General features: G+C 37.2%; 1 protein-coding gene across 19 annotated transcripts in view; it reads right to left on the reverse strand.

The window, feature by feature from the left end:
• The window catches only part of THOC2 (THO complex subunit 2), a 110325-nt gene that overhangs the window by 48413 nt on the left and 42201 nt on the right, over positions 1-19711 (reverse strand). For 12 of the 19 annotated variants that reach the window (XR_014258892.1, XM_082446796.1, XM_082446793.1 and 9 more), the window contains 5 exons: positions 18206-18256; positions 11616-11708; positions 8459-8614; positions 7684-7856; positions 6237-6432 (listed from right to left, as the gene is read on the reverse strand). Coding sequence is in view for 18 of the 19 variants with exons in the window: in XM_082446796.1 (XP_082302922.1) it covers positions 6237-6432; positions 7684-7856; positions 8459-8614; positions 11616-11708; positions 18206-18256 (669 nt within the window). In the remaining variant the exon portion in view is untranslated. The remainder of the gene's footprint in view (positions 1-6236; positions 6433-7683; positions 7857-8458; positions 8615-11615; positions 11709-18205; positions 18257-19711) is intronic. The other 7 variants (XM_082446791.1, XM_082446789.1, XM_082446787.1 and 4 more) reach the window with 1 other exon arrangement.

Raw genomic sequence — 19711 nt, forward strand, 5'->3', positions numbered from 1 at the left:
CTAACCCACACAACCAGGTTAGATCTTCAATTATGAAAAGAAATAAATGGACTGAAGCAGGATCACAGACACTCCCTCCCCTAATAGCTAACAAAAAACAATAACCATCAAGTCAAAATTCTAAAGTAGCTGGTTCATAAACTAGAGTTTCAGGATCAATGGTATTAAGGTACATTCTCTCCCTAGGAACCCGAATTTTTATTATGAAACATTTCAAGTTTACATAAAAGTTGAATGGATAGTATACTTATCCATAAACACCTATATATCTACCATGTAGATTCAACAATTAACATTTTGCCTTTTTTTCTTGACCAAAAAAATTGCAGACATGATACTTTATCTCAAAAAAATTCAGTGTGCATCTCCTAAGAATAAGGACAGGGACTTCCCTGGTGGCACAGAGGTTAAGAGTCTGCCTGCCAACGCAGGGGTTCGAGCCCTGGTCCAGGAAGATCCCACATGCCATGGAGCAACTAAGCCCGTGTGCCACAACTACTGAGCCTGCACTCTAGAGCCCTCGAGCCACAAGTACTGAAGCCCGTGCGCCTAGAGTCCGTGCTCCGCAACAGGAGAAGCCACCGCAATGAGAAGCCCGCACACCGCAACCAAGAGTAGCCCCTGCTTGCCACAACTAGAGAAAGCCCGCACGCAGCAGCGAAGACCCAACGCAACCAAAAGGAAAAATAAATTAATTAAAAAAAAAAAGAATAAGGACATTCTTCCACATTACCACAATTATCATAATCACAACTATTCCGAATATCATCTAGTACCAAATCTAAGGTATATCCTGACCCTTTGACTCTAGGTTTCTCTAAGCTTTATCTGTGAATCAATTTAGAGCACTTTGGCTCTTTACCAAAAGCCAACATAAGAAATAGCCATATAAAGAGACAGTGAGATAACTGAATTAAGATGACAGAGTGAAGCGTAAACACAGAACTTCTCTCCCCCAATCCCTAATGCAATGAACAAAGTACGTCTTCCTATTTGTTTGTTTTTATTAATGTCCCAAATTCACCACCAACTAAGCAAAAAAAGAGGAAATTATGCTATTAACTTCAAGGCGATGCACACACAAACACACATAAGATTCTGAACTACAGACAGTGTGGTATGGCGCCTGCCCTTAACCCAATCCCCAGAAGTATCGAGCAAGGAAGGTAAGTCAACAAAATCCTTTAGGCAATGTGGCCTGCAAGGTAAATAAGCAGCCTGAGGAAAAACCCTTGTGAGTAGAAGCCCAGCAGGATTCTGGCTGCTAAGGCTTGCTGTCTCTCAAAGGAACTGTGCTCGGATGGATGAGAGAATCAAACCCCAAGGGAGTTGGATACCCACTCGGCTGGGCATGCCTAGCATAGGATGGGTAACAGGATCTCAGAAGACAAAGCAGAGGTTCCCTAAATGAGGACTATACTCAGCCTCACTGAGCTTATTCACTCCCCTATTCCAGACTACAGAAAAGATTGAAAAGAGAACCCAATACTCAAACTGTAGCTTGAGGGGAGAAGGATCCGGTCATATGTAAGGTAGGAAGGGTGTGAGGATTCACTCACACTATATCAGAAAGAAGTTGTCCATATTAAGATGACAAGAAATGCTGTGGCTACTATGGAAACATAAATAGCCCAAAAAAAGCATATAAAAGACAAATGAATTTAGTCTGGAAGAAAGTAGAACACAGAGGACAGACACAGATTCTCCAAAAGTATCTGCATATCGTCATAGAAAAAAATATTATGAACTCAGTAAGACAAGAAAAGCTTGGATATGAGATACACAGAATGAGATGAAAACAGAGACTGCAGAGATAAAATAAAACACCACTGATACAGATATAATTTAAAATAGCAAGGAATTTCAAGAATTGAAAAATTTAGACAACCAATCATTTCTTCAATTTTAGACACACTACATTTGTACAGGCAGTAGGGCATGGTGATTTTGAGCTTGGCCTCTGAAGCCAGACTGCCTGGATTGAACTCGCATATCTGTCCCATACTAGCTGTGTGACCTGGGACGAGTTACTTAACCTAGAGCACAAAAGGCTTGGTAAAGATTAAATGAGGTGGTGCATGTAATGTTCTAAAATAGGGCCTGACACAGGTTAAGAGCTCAATATTAGTAATCACTGTCAGAAACAACTTAATCCACTAACATCAGCTGGATGCAAAAAAGCACCAAGGAATTCATCTTTATGTGTGTAGGTGCTATCAAAAACATTTAAGTATGTCAGGTGAGCGTGTTAAAGCTGTGCTTTATAATTAAAGAAAATTTTAAAGATAGCAAAACGTGTGCATTCACATAGAAATATTCTACAGAGCCACCTCCCTCTTTTAAGCCTGAAATAAGGACCAAAATTGGTTAATATACTAGAACAACAGTTCTCAAAGTTTGCTCTTTGGATCAGCAGCACCTGGAAACATGTTAGAAATGCAAATTCTCGGGTCCCACCCAGACTTACTGAATCAGAAACTGAGGATGGAGCCCAACAATCTGTATTTTAAGAAGACCCCCAGGTGATCCTGATGCATGTAAAGTTTGAGATTCACTGTACTAGACAGTCCTATACTACATACCTCAAATTTCAGAAATACATAACCACATACACATACACACACACAATCAGAGACATAAATGATTTCAAATAACTATAGGCTGAAAAGACTATTCTGTTAAGTGATATCTAACATAAGCTATTTTTTTAAATATGCATAATTTAAATATACAAGCAACCTCAAGCTTATGAATGAGAGATTTGTTAAAGATTTGTTAATTGTAAATACATTATTTGGAACTAAGGTCATATTCCCCCTTTAGAAGCAATCTTATAAACTCGGGTTAAATTCGTAGCTAGGCAACATAAGCCTTTTAAACTTATAAACACATAATGATTTGTTATAGTGAAATGTTTTTAGGGTAAAAAAAATTAACCAAAATTCTAAGTCAGATTATTGGAAAGATTCACTTTTCCTACCACAACCTTAGCAATGAGAGAAGACAGATTTCTTCCCACACTGGGATCAAAATAAACTTTTTCTGCTTCCCTTCTGCCCTTCTACCTCTGCAAAAATAGAGACTAGAGTTAGGGGCAGGCACCAGACACAACTGTGATAGAACAGAGATAAATGAGGGCTGCAATGGAGATGGCAGAGTGGAAGAGTAACAGCTTTAGCACCTGTGTATCTTGATAACAATATTGTATCTGTACATGCTTATACATATGTCTGTATATGGGACTTCTACAAGTTTGATGTTTGGTCTCCTGCTTACAAGTTTATGATACTTGTAGCCAAAGAAAGAATTTCAGAACAAGAGATCTGAACATTAAGATTTTTCAATGAAAAAGAAGAGCATAAAAAAAAAAAGAATACCATTAGTGGGTAAGAGTAAGATGAGAAAGAGGCTGTTTACATTGTCTCAAAGTACCTCCCCACAGGATACATATTAACAACAAAGGGAAAAAGAATAACTACACTGGAGAAACCTGGCAGCCATCACCTTAACCAAGTGATCGATGTTAACATCACCAGTAATGGGACAAATTGACTTCACATGCTTCCCAATATGATGCAATGGGAAAAACAAGTACTAGTTAACATGACATCCCTTTCAGACGATAAGGATCAAGATAATGAAACACTGTTATACTTCTTTTTTTATATGGATATATGCTATATAATAAATATTATGTATAGTAATGAACTACTTAGCAGATTTCTTCAGCATACCTTTACACAATATAAATTTGTTAACATTAAAAAAATTTATCTACCAGCTAAATATTTAAAGCCAAATCAAACATCTCAGGTCTCAAGTGATTAATACACAACAGTTGTTAAATTTTCTATATAGTTACTGTAGTCAAAAATTAAAATTAGGTGCAATCGCCAAACACTGGAGAAAACTGCATTTGTGCTTGTAACGATTTCTAGATTCTTTTGCTTACGTTGCTTTACAATTGAAAAGAAATTGTGTATTCTTTTCAGCTTTAAGACCTTGGTTAGGCAAAGATCTCTGAGAACACAAAGAGCAAACTATAAAAGAGAAGTGCTGTTAAATAGGAATCAATCAAAATTTTAAATTTTTGCTTTTCAAAAGACAGTAAACAAAATGACAAGGCAAATCAGACTGAGAATAAAAGACAACTGAATTTAAAATGGGCAAGAGATTTGAATAGACATTTCAACAAAGATGATTACAAATGGCAAATAAGGGCATGAAAAGATGCTCAACACTGATCATCAGGGAAATGTAAATTAAAAGCACAAAAGATAGCACTACACACCCATCAGAATGACTAAAATTTAAAAGACTGACAACACCAAGTGTTGATGAGGATGTAGAGCAAATGGAAGTCATATACATTGCTCCCAGGAATGCAAAATGGTACACACATGTTGGAAAAGTTTGACAAAAAGTTAAACATACACTTACCCATATGGCCCAGCAATCCCATTCCTGGGGAAACAAAAACATTTGCACCCCCAAAAAAAAAGACTTGTAGAAGAATATCCACAGCAGCTTTATTTATAAGAGCCCCCAACTAGAAACAACCCAAATGCCCATCAACTGGTGAATGGCTAAACTCCGTTATATCTATATAATGAAATATTACCCAGCAATAAAGAACTACTGACATGTGCAACAACTGAAATGACTCTCAAAAGCATTAAGTGGAAGAAACCAGACAAAAAAAAAGAGTACATTCTATACTATCCCATTTATGTGAAGTTCTAGAAAAAGCAAAACCACAGTGACAGAAAGCCTACCAGTGGTTGCCAGGAACCAGCAATGAAGGGAGGGAATTGATGGCAAAGGGGCAAGAGGGAACTTGCTGGGATGATGAAAATATCCTATATCATGATTGTGGTGGTGGACACACAACTGTATACATCTGTCAAAACTCATCAAATTGTACACTTAAAATTGGTGAGGTTTATTGTATGTAAATTATAACTCGAAGCTAATTTTAAAAAATAATAACAAGCCAAACATGGAAGCAACCTAAGTGTCCATCAACAGATGAATGGATAAAAAAGATGTGGTGTGTGTATGTGTATATATCTATATATATATCTATATAGATATATATATGTGTGTGTGTATATATATCTATATCTAGATATATAGATATAGGTATATATACACACACACACACACATACACACACAATGGAATATCACTCAGCCATAAAAAAGAATGAAATAATGCCATTTGCAGCAACATGGATGGACCCAGAGATTACCATACTAAGCGAAGTAAGTCAGACAGAGAAAGACAACTATATGATATCACTTATATGTGGAATCTAAAAAGATGATACAAATGAACTTATTTACAAAACAGAAACAGACTCACAGGCATAGAAAACAAACTTATAGTTACCAAAGGGGAAGGGGGAGGAGGGATAAATTGGGAGTATGGGATTAACAGATGCACACTACCATATATAAAATAGACAAACAATAAGGATTTACTGTATAGCACAGGGAACTATATTCAATATCTTGTAATAAACTATAATGGAAAAGAATCCAAAAAAAAGAATATATATATATATACATATATATGTAGAGCCAAATCACTTTGCTATATACATCTGAAACTAACACAATATTGTAAATCAACTATACATCAGTAAAAAAAATAATAATAACATAAAGTTACCCTTGGGGTAGTGATTAGAAGGGCATATAAGGAAAACTCTGGGGTGCTAGTACTGTTCTATTTCTTGATCTAAATGGTGGACACATGGGTGTTTAGTTTGGAAAATGTCACTGAGCTGTACAATTATGGTTTGTGTGCTTTCTGTATTATGTTTTATTTCAATAAAAAGTTTACTAAAAAAAATAAAAGAATGGATCCTGAACAGTCTGAGGTTGAAGGGACTTCACACAAATAATGGCAATGATTCAAAACTGCAGCCAAGAAAACAACTGAGCAGAAGAAAAGCAAGAGGAAAGAATGCTGAATTAACCACTATTTATAAGGGGATTCAAAAAGCAATCACATGTCCAAAGCATATTTTCCTATCTGGAGGACTTGACTAATAATCTGGCTGGATTTAAGTTTTTATATATAAATGGTTGGGACACAACTGACTTTCCCCAAACCTTACCCAACATAACCTTTTCTTAAGTTTACTTTCTTTTTATTTCTAGAGAATATACTCAGAACAGTTTCATTCCATAATTTAGTTTTCTGCTTGGAAGAAAAAAAATCTTACTAACCTCTTTCATAAATGACTTGCCTATCCGCACCACTTTTGCAAATAAAATGGGATCATGAGAAAGGTGAGGACCAAGGTAACAGAACATATTGAAGACGTCTCTCCTCAAATCTTCAAAGCTCTCTGCTTGTTTTGGTGCTCTCTTATTTTGCAAAGCATTAACAGGTGAGCCTTTAGCACCTTTAGGAACGCCAACTCTACAAAAAGAAGGAAAATTTATATATATATAACTATACAATACCCCATTTTAAGTTAACACAGTCATATTAATCAGTAAGTAAAACTTTTCTTGCTTATATTTGCTTTCTCTATTTCAACTGTGCCTAACTTCATTATACCAAATAATTTAACTGGTAGAAAAAGACAAAAACAATACTCATTTGAAAAAAAAAAATCAGAGCTTAAGAGACTGTTTCAAATTAACTGCATAAGAAAAGGAAATCAGAGAAATGCAGATTCCAAGTAACATTTAACATACATCATATGAATTTGTTTTTAGTTAACTTTGGCCAATATCAGGAATCTGGATATGGGAATGGGGAACAAGGGATGGACCTCAGAGACACAAAGATGAAACAGAAAAATATGGATATAACAACACTGATTCAAGTTAATAAACATTTCTCAATCTGGCTTCCACTACCTAGACTGAATATGAGGTAGGTGGTGGTAGGGAAGGTGAGCAGCATAATGAAAGAGGGTGTGTCACACTAAAAAGGACAGCATGCCCAGAGTTCTCACCTGCTGAGCAGGTGTCCCGCTGTGGAGTCACAGGGGTCACTCTCTGAGAAGAAGCCTTCATGGTCCACAGCCCAGGTGGCACTGAAGGCAGCAGCCAGCAGCTATGCACGAGTCACAAGGCTGGGGCTTTTGAGGCAGGCTCTGATCTGTGGGGCTGAAGCCAGAGCTGCTGCCAGTACTGCTCCTAAGTATCCTGCAAGTAGGCTGAGGGCTAGCGGACTGGTCGACACAGTAACTAGGGATGATGAGAGAGGCTGCACTAGCAATTTCCAGGACAGCAGCCTATATGCCAGGAGAGATAAGGCAAGCAGAGAGGCAAAGTCCTCACTCAGAGCCACTCAACCCAGGATAGAGGAAAATTACACTAAGTAAAAACCTTAGGAATTCTCTGCCCCCCAAGAGAGGAGGAAAAGTCAAAAACAGAAGAATGGAGTTTGCACTCTCAACGGAGCAAACCCAACCTAGAAGTCTAACATACAGTTTTTAGACAACACTGCAGCACAAATTCTGCAACACCTGGTCTAGAAGACAGGACACAAGTCACTGATTAATACCTGCCAAACTGATATGCTCTGTGAATAGTTCTTATCTTCTGGTAAAACATACTAAAATATATGCTTGGTTTGAGGAGACAAGATAAATATGCAGATTTTTTTTGTAGTCCTAAACTATTTCTACCTCAATTAGTAAAGCATACAGTAACATACCTTCGGTAGAGAGGCTCAATAGTTATATGAATAAGCTTGCAAATAGCAAGGGCTATTAGTTTATGTGAAGCTGCATAGTATGGAGGCATCTGATCCATAATGTTCTGTGCATGCTGCCAATCACCAATCTTTAACAAGGCTTCCAACAAACCAAGTTTTTGGTTGTCAGGTGGCTAAAAAGGAATAATTACAGCAAAGATACTCAGAATACAGACACCAATAAATCTTTATATATTTTTCATTTTAAAAATTAAGCCAAACAATACAAGAATGTATGTCAACAGCTGCCATTCATGGGAACTGCAACAGTATTTTCCTGAAAGTACAATCAGGTTTTTTAGTGATTGGAAAAAACCAACAGGATCTGCTTTTTCATTTAGCAGCCAAAGCATGACAGTTTATAGACTTGGAATTAAATTAGGTCCTACTTAATGTTTTATTGTGCCACAGGGAACTAGAATTCATTAATCTTTGAGAATCCCTTTAGGACTTGAGACATTAATACACAGAACACAAATATAGTCAATACGTGTGTTACCTTATTTAGAATACACTCTGAAATTTATATAAGAAAAAACATTGCAGCCTCTTTTGGGAAGGTGCCAATCAGATTAAAAACAAAACCACCTTTGCAAATTAGTATTCCAAAAACCAGGTTTCACCACAATCAAAACTAAGAAATTATCCTTCCATAAGTTGATTAACCATCACAAGTTAAATTTCGTAATTCTAAATCCAGAAGACAATGTTAATTTTATCAGAATAAACTATATACCTTCTCCACTTTCTCCTCTTCTTTTTCCTTTTCTTTCTCTCGTTCGTCAATTTTATCGGAAGACAGTACAACCATTGTAAGTTTTCTAACAATCTGCTTAGCTTCTACAATTTCTCGTTTGTGTTCATCCATAATGCAATTATCAGCTGGAAGAAGCTAAAAATGGTTCATTAAAATTTCATAAAACAGCTAATACTATTTGCACATACAAAATGCAAACACTATCTACTCTCTATTGATAAAACTAAATAAGAAGTCTGGCCTATTTATGACCATAATTTCCCTTCTAAATAGGTCTCTCTCCATTATTTTCATATAACCTGACAGGATTAAGTACCTGAATTTTGTACACCTTTTAAACTCAGGTAGCAATTCAAAGCTTCATCTCTTCTGTCTGTCAGAGGTCCTAAATTAATATAATACTACAACAGTGATGCTTACCATTGAATTTATTAGTTTACCCAAGAAAATGTGTACCTGTTCCATTAAAAATATCACAGATTTCCCCTTTAAAGGCCAAACTCCAAATTAAATAAAGTGCTACATACGGATCCAATTTGGGAGAGGTAAACTACTGATTGACATAAAGGGGCAAAGTTGATTCCTCTAAATGAAAAATCTCTTGGGACTGACATATATACACTAATATGTATAAAATAGATAATAAGAACCTGCAAAAAAGAAAAAGATTATATTTATGGGTATAGCTCTCAGAGCAGCCCTGATAATTTATACGGGTTTCCTTTATTATTGCTTGCTTCTGTTGTCATGCTTAGAAAATACACACATTTTCTTCTAGTTATAAAAAAAAAAAAACTCTACAAACTCCATTAAATTTCCATGGGATCTAGAAATAAACTTTCCATATCTATAAAAAAAAAAGTAAAAAAATAAATGAAAAATCTCAAGTCGAAAAATTATGAACAGCTTGACATCTCACTTTTCATTTTCTAGATACCTATTTGACTTAAGTCACAAACTAGTTTCTAGTTTATTACAAAAGAAAAGGTAATATGTGGATAGTTGACCCTCCATTATGAACAAAGGATCAAGTATCTCAAGTTCAGCCATCTTGTATGAGTGGAAGATGGCTAATGTGGACATTTCATAAAATAACCTAGACACTAACCAACAAACTATTACTTAGTAGCTTTTGCTAGGCACTATGGTGAGCTATAAAAGAAGCATTCCTGTCCCTAGAAATGCATAATCTATTTCAGTAGCTAAGTCTAATGCAAAGTAAACAATCAGTAAATAATAAAAGGAGACAGTGAAATTATTAAGCTACATACTACAGACTTTATCCCATTAATCAAAAAAGGGGAGTGGGAGAAAATGCATTATGGACTGGTACAAGGAGGTAAATGAGACTTTTTCTCATTCTTTATTCTCTCCACTGGCAATCAAACCCATTTTTATTGCTTTACTTATATAGCTATCACATATCTACCACAGGTCCTCATCTTTTACCTAGTCTACTGCAATTGCCTCTAAAATCTCCCATTACAATGGGTTAAATCTAAGTTTTTAATTATAGTTCTCTCAATTTCTAGTCTTCTGTATTTTGAGAATATGTTATTAGGTGTACATAAAGTTACAATGATTATATCTTCCCAGTAAACAGAACTTTATTATTATAAAGTGACTATCTCTATTTTATCTGACAATAATAATTTCCCTAGTATATTTTTCCCACCATTTTACTTTCAACCTTTCTTTGTCCTTAGGTTTTAGATGTCTCATGTAAACAATAAACTGGTTTTTAATCCCATGTGAAAATCTCTGTCACCTTAAAAGGAACACTTAATCTGCTTATATTTAAAGTTAAACTGCAAAATATCAGTAATAAATCTATCATCATTTTTGTACTTTCCATTTGTCCTGCCAGTCTACACTTGCCTATAAACTCATACCTACGTCTTCAGATTCTCCTTTTTCTGACCAATTTTCCATGTTCTCAGTTTGTACATCCCTTCTCTACTCTAAATCTTGAATGGCTCTCTACTATCAACAAGAAAAAAAATCCAAACTCCTTACCATGGCACTTAACAGCCCTTCACAGTTTGGCCCCCAACCTAATTCTTTCTCCCTCCTCATTTCCCCTACATACCACCCTAGGCTCCAACCACTCTGAGCTTCCTGCTGTTCCTCTAAGGTGCTGGTGAAGCCTTTTCAAACCTCCTGCCTTTATATTAGGTTAATTCTACCTACAAAGCTTCCCACCTTTTAAGCCTGGCCAACACCTACTCATCTATCAAGTTCCCAGTTCAACATCAGTAGTTTGGAAAAGCCTTCCAAAATCCCCCCAAGACAGAGATGGTCACTATCTATTCTGGGCCCTCACAGCACTTTGTGAATACTTCCAATAAAGTACTTATTGTATAATGCAAAATGTTTTCTCCCTTGCTAGAGTATGACTGCTTCCAAGGTAGTGATCAAGTTTCATTCAACTCTGTAACCACAATATGCAATGACAGGCAAGAAAGTGATTTCAAAGGCGGTGAAGATGATGTCAGCTTTGGACAGTTCATAGATATCCTAATGCACAACTTAATAAAACAGGAATTTCTATGCTACAAACCTAGTGTTTTCAAACTGACAGGCTAAGCTGTTGCTAGAGATCATAAATCATAATCACATACACACTCCTCTAAATCCTAGATCCAGCAATAAAAGCACAACACCAGTCATTTATTATCTAGTAAAAACACAAAAGAAGCCATTTTTTTAAAAGTATACGAAAAGTTCCCCATTCATACTGAATGCCTAAAATTAACATTTGGGTGAGAAGGAAGAACTATGTAGGTAATCTCATATTTCCCCTAATTTGTGTATAATACAGAAGTCTAAAACCACATTGATTAGAACTTGGCCTCGCTCTCCATGAGATATGCCTTGACGACAATTAAGAACTTTAACTTCATAGCCAGCCTTGAATTCTGTAACGGTGACAAAAGGTATTTCATTTCCATGGTTCCAATGAACTAAATTCATTCGCTTTATAAAGTAAACACAAAGCAGTAATGCAATAGGGCTTCAAAAATTAAGACTTGAGAGCCTAGAACCAATCCTGGAGTGCTATATATATGGCTGCCTACTCATCTTCCCCACCCCTGGGATGAACAACCAAATATTCTTAGCAGCCCACTGGACTTACATGTACATAAAGATCATCTAAATCAATAAGATTAAACTGTAGAAGTACTGCTGCAACTCTGTACAAAGATGAAGGAGTCTCTCCATTTGGTTCCTTGAAAAACAAAAGAAAAGTTTCTATTTAGTGCCTAAAGTACAACTAAAATCATATCCATTTATCTACCAATAATTAAGAACAATTAGATCAAATAACTCTACGTCAACAATAAGCTTCATTGCTCTTCCTGATCATAAATAACATCCAAATTCAGGACAAAGATAATTATGTGAATGTCCCTTTTCACACTGGCACATCTGATGAACACAAGGAAAGCAGTTTCAAAAATGGACACATTTTACAATACATGCTGATATTTGAATAAAATCTGAAACTTGAACAGAATGAGATTTTATACTGCATAATATGTAGTTTGGGTTTCTGTTTATATGTGTGTTTTCTTAACTTGGTTTTTCAAGTACTTCTCAGTGGAGATGCAGATAGACAAGACTGACAAATTTGGAAGTACGGAACCATCTGTGTCTGCTTTATACTTTTCTTCCTATTCTTTTATTCCTTGGGGTTTATGCTAAGTATATCTGCTTGTCAGCTGATTTCCCCTTCAAAACAGGGGTCTATACTTAATACACATGAATAATTCAACATTTTAAACAAGGAACGGCCAATTCCAGGTCAGCCCTATGGACCCTACAGAGAAACAGAAGGATCTCTGAATGCTATCAAGAAGACTTTTCCCTAATTTTTAAACTGCTTGGGGTCAGATGAATAGAAGAATGACGTGAGGACAACTAGCAATTACTAAATGGCAAAATGCAAATAAAAAGCAAACAGTGACAATACATTATGTTCTGCTTCTACTCAACACTGAAAATGAGATCTTTGTAAGTAAGCCCCCCCCACAATTGTGATAGGTGTTATGTACATAATATATGAAGCTAACGAAACTAATAGATATCATATAAAAAAGGCATGGTTTCACTGTAATTTTTAAGGCAGATAAGTCTTCAACTTAGCAATAGTTTGATTCTAAATGTTTTTTAAATGGTTATTTAGTATCAAAACATTTTCCCATTAAAAACAAATGGTGGTCACACTTTCGGAGCAAACCCACAAAAGCTCGCTACCTGACTTGAATCCACCAGGAATATTCTCATTTTTCCCATTATCTCTGTTTAAATGAGTCACAAGAAGCCCCCGACTCTCAGGACAAATGTCAACTCCCGTAAACTGATCTTCATATTGCTCTGCACAATCCCTGTTCTGTCCTATCCTACCTATCCATAGCATTCTTAAAAAACTTCCATGGAATCCTCTGGAATTCATGATCCATCCTCAGCAAACCCCCCTATATCCTGAACCTCTCCTCTAAATACATCCTCTAAACCTCTCCTCCCCCCTTCACCTTGACACTTGAACAAAGACTAGACTCACTAGGAACACCACTCCCACTGTAACCCAGTCAAGTGGTGGCTATTTTCCCCAGACCCCTCACACTACTAGGCCTGGAGATGGGGTATGAATCATCTTTGCTTTTTATAGTTGTTTTCAGACTATTCTCCCTCCATGCTCCCTAAAGCCCACCCAGCTCTGAATTTCCTATCACTCACTATCCCTCACTATTGCTGGGATCTAGTTTCACCTGTGATCTAGTTTCATTCTGCTGTGGTCAAAGAAGATATTTTGTATGATTTCAATGTTACAAATGTATTGAGACTTGTTTTGTGGTCTAATATAAGGTCTATCCTGGAGAATGTTCCATGTGTACTCAGGAAGAATGTGTAATCTATTGTTGTTGGGTGGAGTGTTCTATATATGTCTGTTAAGCCTAACTGGTTTACAGTGTTGTTCAAGTCCTCTATTTCCTTACTGATCTTCTGTCTAGTTGTTCTATCCATTAATGAGAGTGAGGTATGGAAATATCCAACAGTTATTGTAGAACTGTCTATTTCTCCTTTCAATTCTGTTCATCTTTGCTTCATATATTTTAAGGCTCTGTTTGGTGCATATACATTTATTAACTGTTGTGTGTTACATTCTTGATAGGTTGACCCTTTTATCAATATATAATGCCTTTTGTTATCTATTATAAAAAATTTTGTCTTAAAGTCTATATAGCCACCCCAGCTCTCTCCTGGATACTATTTGCATGGGGTATCTATTTCCATACTTTCACTTTCAACATATTTATATCTTTGGATCTTAAAGTAAGTCTCTTATAGATAACATATAGTTGAATCATGCTTTTTTTCCCCTCTCATTTCAATGAATTTTAACAGTACAGAAAAGTCACGTGACCTTGGTGGGTCTGGATCATGCTTTTTTATACATTCTGCCAAACTCTGCTTTTTAATTACGAAGTTTTACCCATTTACATTTAAATAATTAGCGACAAAGAAGGACTTCCACCATTTTGTTATTTGTTTTCTATATGTCTTATATTATTTTTTGTTTCTCATTTCCTCCATTACTGTCTTTTTTGTGTGTTTGATTTTTTTTGTAGTGTGCTATTTTGATTCCCTTCTCCTTTCCTCTTCTATTTATTTTTTAAAGTATTTTCTTAGTGGTCATCTTGAGTCTTACAATTAACATTTTAAACTTATAACAACCTATTTTGAATTAATATCAATTTAGCTTCATTTTCTTTTTTGGCCATATAGCATGGCATGTGGGATCTGAGTTCCCTGACCAACGATCAAACTCGCGTCCCCGGCACTGGAAGCACAGCGTCTTAACTACTGGACCACCAGGGAAGTCCCAACTTAGCTTCAATATTATACAAAAACTCTGCACCTATAAATCTCTATCCCTCCCCCTTTTATACTGTTATACATTGTGTGCCAATTAGATTTATAATTGTTGTTTTATTCCTTTGCCTTTTAAATCATATAAGTAAAAAGGAGGAGCTACAAACCAAAAAATACAGTAATACTGGCTTTTATATTTACCTATGTAGTTACCTTTACCGGTGTTCTTTATTTCTTCATATGACTTCTAGTTACTGTTTAGTGTCCTTTCATTTCAGCCCAAAGGACTCCCTTTAGCATTTCTTGTAGGGCAGGTCTACCAGCAACGAACTCCCCCAGCTTTTGTTTACCTTGGAATATCATAATCTCTCAGTTTTGAGGGATAGTTTTGTTGGATATAGAATTCTTGGTTTCATTCTTTCAGCATTTTATATATGCCATCCCATTGCCTTCTGAAGAGAAATCAGCTGTCAATCTCATTGAGGATCTCTTGTATGCAATGGGTCACATCTGTTTTGCTGCTTTCAAGATTCTCTTTGTCTTTCAACAATTTGACTATAATGTGTCTCAGTGTGGATCTCTCTGAGTTTATCCCTCTTGGTGTTCCTAGAGTTTCTTAGATGTGTAGATTTATATTTTTCATCAAATTTGGGAAGGTTTCGACCATTATTTTCTCAAATACACTTTCTGTCCTTTTCTCTCTCTCCTCTGCCTCTGGGACTCCATAAAGTACATATTGGTACACGTGTATTTTTTTTTTTTTTTGGCCGCCTGCATGGCTTGCAGGATCTCAGTTCCCCAATCAGGGATTGAACCCAGGACCACGGCAGTGAAAGCGCCAAGTCCTAACCACTGGACCGCCAGGGAACTCCCCACATATTGGTACACTTGATGGTGTCCTATAGATCTCTGTTCATTTTTCTTCATTCTTTTCTGTTTCTGCTCCTTTCAACCTCAATTAACTTATCAAGTTGTCTAATTGTTTCTTCAGCCTTCTCAAATCTGCTGTTGTACCCATCTAGCGAATTTTCATTTCAGTTATCACACTTTTTGGCTCCAGAATTTGTTTGGTTCCTTTTTTTTTATAATTTCTGTATTTTTTATTGATATTCTCTGTCTGGTGAGACAGTGCTTTCCTGGTTTAGTTCTTTCCCCATGGTTTCCTATAGATAATAAGCATATTTAGGACTGTTGATTTAAATTATTTATCTAGGATGTCCATTGCCTGGGCTTCCTCAGGGATAGTTTCTATTAATTTCCTTTTTCTTATGAATGACCCTTACTTTGTTTCTTTGCATAACTCATTATTTCTTGCAGAAAACTGAACATTTTGAATACTGAATACTGTGTGGCAACTCTGAAAATCAGATTCTGCCCCCTCTATGGGATTTGTTGATGCTGCTTACTGTGGTTTATTGTTGTTTGTTTAGTGACTTCTCTAAACTCATTTTGTAAAGTCTATACTATTATTGTGTGTGGCCACTGAAATCTGTTTCTTTTTAGCTTAGTGGTCAGCTAGTGTTTTGCATTTCTTAAAGGCCTGAAGAGAAAAAAGAAAAAAATACTCTTCCAGTCTTTGCACATTGGCTCTATGTTAGGGCACTCCTCAACACTTAGCCGGGCCATTTACAATTCTGCCTTAGTCTTCACTTCCTGCTTGTGTAGAGCCTAAAGGCCAGCCAGAGGAAAAAGCTTAGGGTCTTCTCAGCCCTTTTCTGAGCATGCATCCAGTTCTGGGCATGTGCTTGGCCTTTTTTTTTTTTTCTGATTCCGTGGTACATACAGGAATTTTTCTAAAGCCCTTATTCCCCTGTGTATCTCCTTATCCAACTTCTTCCTTCCCAGGCTTTCAGTCTCTCTATTGCTTGTCTGACTGTTGTCTCTTACTCCAGACTGCTAAAGCCAATAGTTGTGTCTTCAAATGTTTTTGGCAAAAGCCACCCCAGCCCTAGGGATGCTCCCAATCAGGCGAAAGAAAGACAGGCCCTTGCACCAGTCCTTCAGGTAGCGGCCAGACAGGCTGAATTCTTTGAAAACAATTCTTTATATCCTCTGGCATTAGCAATCTGTACTAGGAGTGCAGACTTCTATCTTCACAGCCACCATCAATCTGGGTGTGAGGGATAGTAGGCAGGCAATTTAAAATATCACAGTGCTCTCTTACCCCAAACAGCAGCTTCTTTCTTCACCAAACCTTTCCTTAGTTGTCTTAAGTTTTTACTAAATTCCAGAGTTCTGTAAAAGTCAATTCAGTTTTTTTGCCAGTTCATTAGTTGTTTTCATGAAGGGACAGAGCTCTGGAGTTCTCTACTCTGCCACTTTTAGTTATGTCCTATTGTTGTCATCTGTGGACTCCTGGGTCACTGCCCTTCACTTAGCAATGAATGATCTTAGCTTCTGATTCACTGTCACTTTCTCCAACTCTATTCCTTTCTTAATTTTTGGAGATTTTCAAATACACGTTAGTGATTCTTCCATCATCTTGGTCTCTCAGTTCCTTGAATTCCACTCTTCCAAAGATCTCCTGTACCCTATGTCAGCCATTCACTCCATATCCTGAACTTTAATATTACCAATAGCTACAACTCCTCAAAGTGCTAATTTCACACATCCACCCTTAAGTGGGTCCTTAATACTGCTGGCCAATCATACTCTATTTCTCTTGTCCATTCACTCTCCCACTCTCTTACACAACTATTTCCTACTTTCTCTCCTAAGCTCCAATACCTCCTTTCTCATCCTCTCTCAGTTGATGACCCTGCTTTCTATTTCAGCACGAAAACTGGAGCAATCAATAGGACTTCTATAAATTCTCACCATCAGATCTACCCACCTACCAACAACTGTACCCACATATGCTGCCTTTCCACCTGTTATTACAGATGAATTCTCTATGCTCCTATTTAAACTCCATCCATCACTTATGCCATAAACTGCATTCTCTCTATCCTACTCAAGAACACTGATCCAATAATTCTCTCCTCTTTCTCCTACATCACCAGTTTTCCTTTCCATTCAATCATTCCCGTCAGCATATAAATGTATTCTCTCTCCCATCTTCAAAAAAAAAATCTCGAGTTCACTTCCTCTACCAGCTATCACCCCATTTGTCTGTGCCTCTTTGTAGCAACTCTTTTACAGAGTTGTCTGTTCTCATCGTCTCCAATAGCACTCTCCCCGTTCTCTCTTAACACCACCCAAACTCTACAAATATGGCTAGTTCTGACCTCCCTGCTGATAAATCCAATGACCATTTTTTAGTCCTCATCTTAAATGACCTATCAGAGATATTTAACAGAATTAATCATTCCTTCTTCCATTTAGCTTCCAAGATGCTATATTCTTTTTGTTTTCCTCTTTCCTTATATGTATGTGTTCCTTCTATACCTCCTTTGCTGGTTCCTCCTCTTCTCCCAGGCCCTTTAACATCAGAGTGCCCCAAGGCTCAGCCCTTGGTTCTCTTATGTCTCTATATCCAACTTGATGATTTCATCCAGTATCACAACTTTAAATATCATCTATGTGCTTTTGGCACCCACATTTCTATTTCTAGCCCAGTCCTTTCTCTAGAACACCAGATCCAAATATCCAGTTATTGGGACTTCCCTGGTGGCACAGTGGTTAAGAATCTGCCTGCAATGCAGGGGACACGGGTTCGAACCCTGGTCCGGGAAGATCCCACATGCCGCGGAGCAACTAAGCCTGTGCACCACAACTACTGAGCCTGTGCTCTAGAGCCCGCGAGCCACAACTACTGAAGCCCGCGTGCCTAGAGTCCATGCTCCGCAACAAGAGAAGCCACCGTAATGAGAAGCCCACGCACCGCAGTGAAGAGTAGCCCCCGCTCACCGCAACTAGAGAAAGCCAGCACGCAGCAACGAAGACCCAATGCAGCCAAAACTAAAATAAACAAATAAATAAGTTTATAAAAAAAAAAAAATATCCAGTTATTTACTCAACATCTCCACTTGGATATCTCAATCTTTAACAGGTATCTCAAACTTAACATGCCCAAAACTGAATTCCTGATTCCTACCCACAACACTCTACCTGGCACATAAGAGGTACTCAGTCAATATTTCTTAAATGAATAAATTTTGGGTTATAACGGTGCCTGACCATGGTACTATTACTACTATTACTGTGTTTTGAATCCAGAAATCAAGGGTGAGAGTCATCATCTCCTTCCTCTTTCCTGTGGCAAGACAACTCCAGCCAAGTTTGTCTTTCAATACCCTCATACTTTCTAGTACTCCTTTCTTCCTGCCCTTTGTGCTGACCTTCATGCTGTCCCTAAACCCTCTATTGTAGCAATCCCTGTTAGGAGAATCAAACAGACGTACCAGCCCAATTTTCCAAATTGGTCATGTGCCCTAAAACTTTACATCCGTACCACCCTTCCAAGTCAAAACATCCAGTATAGCTGACCCCAGGTTGAAACCAGAATTAAAATCACTCTCACTGACTTCATAGCAGAAATAATTACCTTTGCCTAGAAGTCCTAAGCATTAAGGAAAAAAATTAAAAGAAGCCTGTTAATCCAAATAATTTCCAACTGGTGAAAACATGGGTTATGGTCAGTGGGAGTAAACATTTTCAGGTAGTGATGGGGAGGGGGGAGGGGGGAGTGGAGTTAGGCAAGGGACCAATACACAGGGTGAGCATACACGCCTAGGAGCCAATTCCCCAGGTTACATGCCCTAAGCAGTTTTTTATTTTCATGGCTTTTCCTACTTTACCTCCCAAGACCACAAATTATCTAAAATCCCTGACATTTCTTCCCCTGCCCACAGTGGTCCTTAAGACTGCAGATTCTCAAAACAAGATAGCTCAGGCAATAGAAATAAGGGAATGGTGCTATACAGAGCAATACAAGGGTTACTCTTTCCAATAATAGGTGATTTCTAAATCAAATGTTTCTTGGTTGGGTATTTCTCATATAAGACAAAGGCCCCATGATCTACTAAAAAAACGATCATCCTAACATTGGTCAACCCCCATGGGTATTTTAATTCAGCTCAAAAAGTGTTACCATTATGAGGAATATTTTCATATAAAAATTTTTAATTCTGAAACTCACATTCAACAATACTTGATATGAAGCAGTAGGTCATCCATATTCACTGCAACATGCTCTGAAACCCTCAGTCTCCAAAGCCCTAACCTATATTCTAATTAATCATGCCCAAGTTAAATTTCAGCTACCCTGTCACTTCAGCAGTTGGCTTCATGTTCTCAAACCCAAAGCAATCAAGGTGCCTCTTAAAATGTGATGAAACACTTGAACTTCTCTTTCTCTGTACTAAGAGTGGACTCCCTGGCTACTGGTGGGAATAGGAACATCTGCCATCACTA

Source organism: Balaenoptera physalus (assembly GCF_965194825.1).
Source record: "Balaenoptera physalus genome assembly, chromosome: X".
NCBI lineage: Eukaryota > Metazoa > Chordata > Mammalia > Artiodactyla > Balaenopteridae > Balaenoptera > Balaenoptera physalus.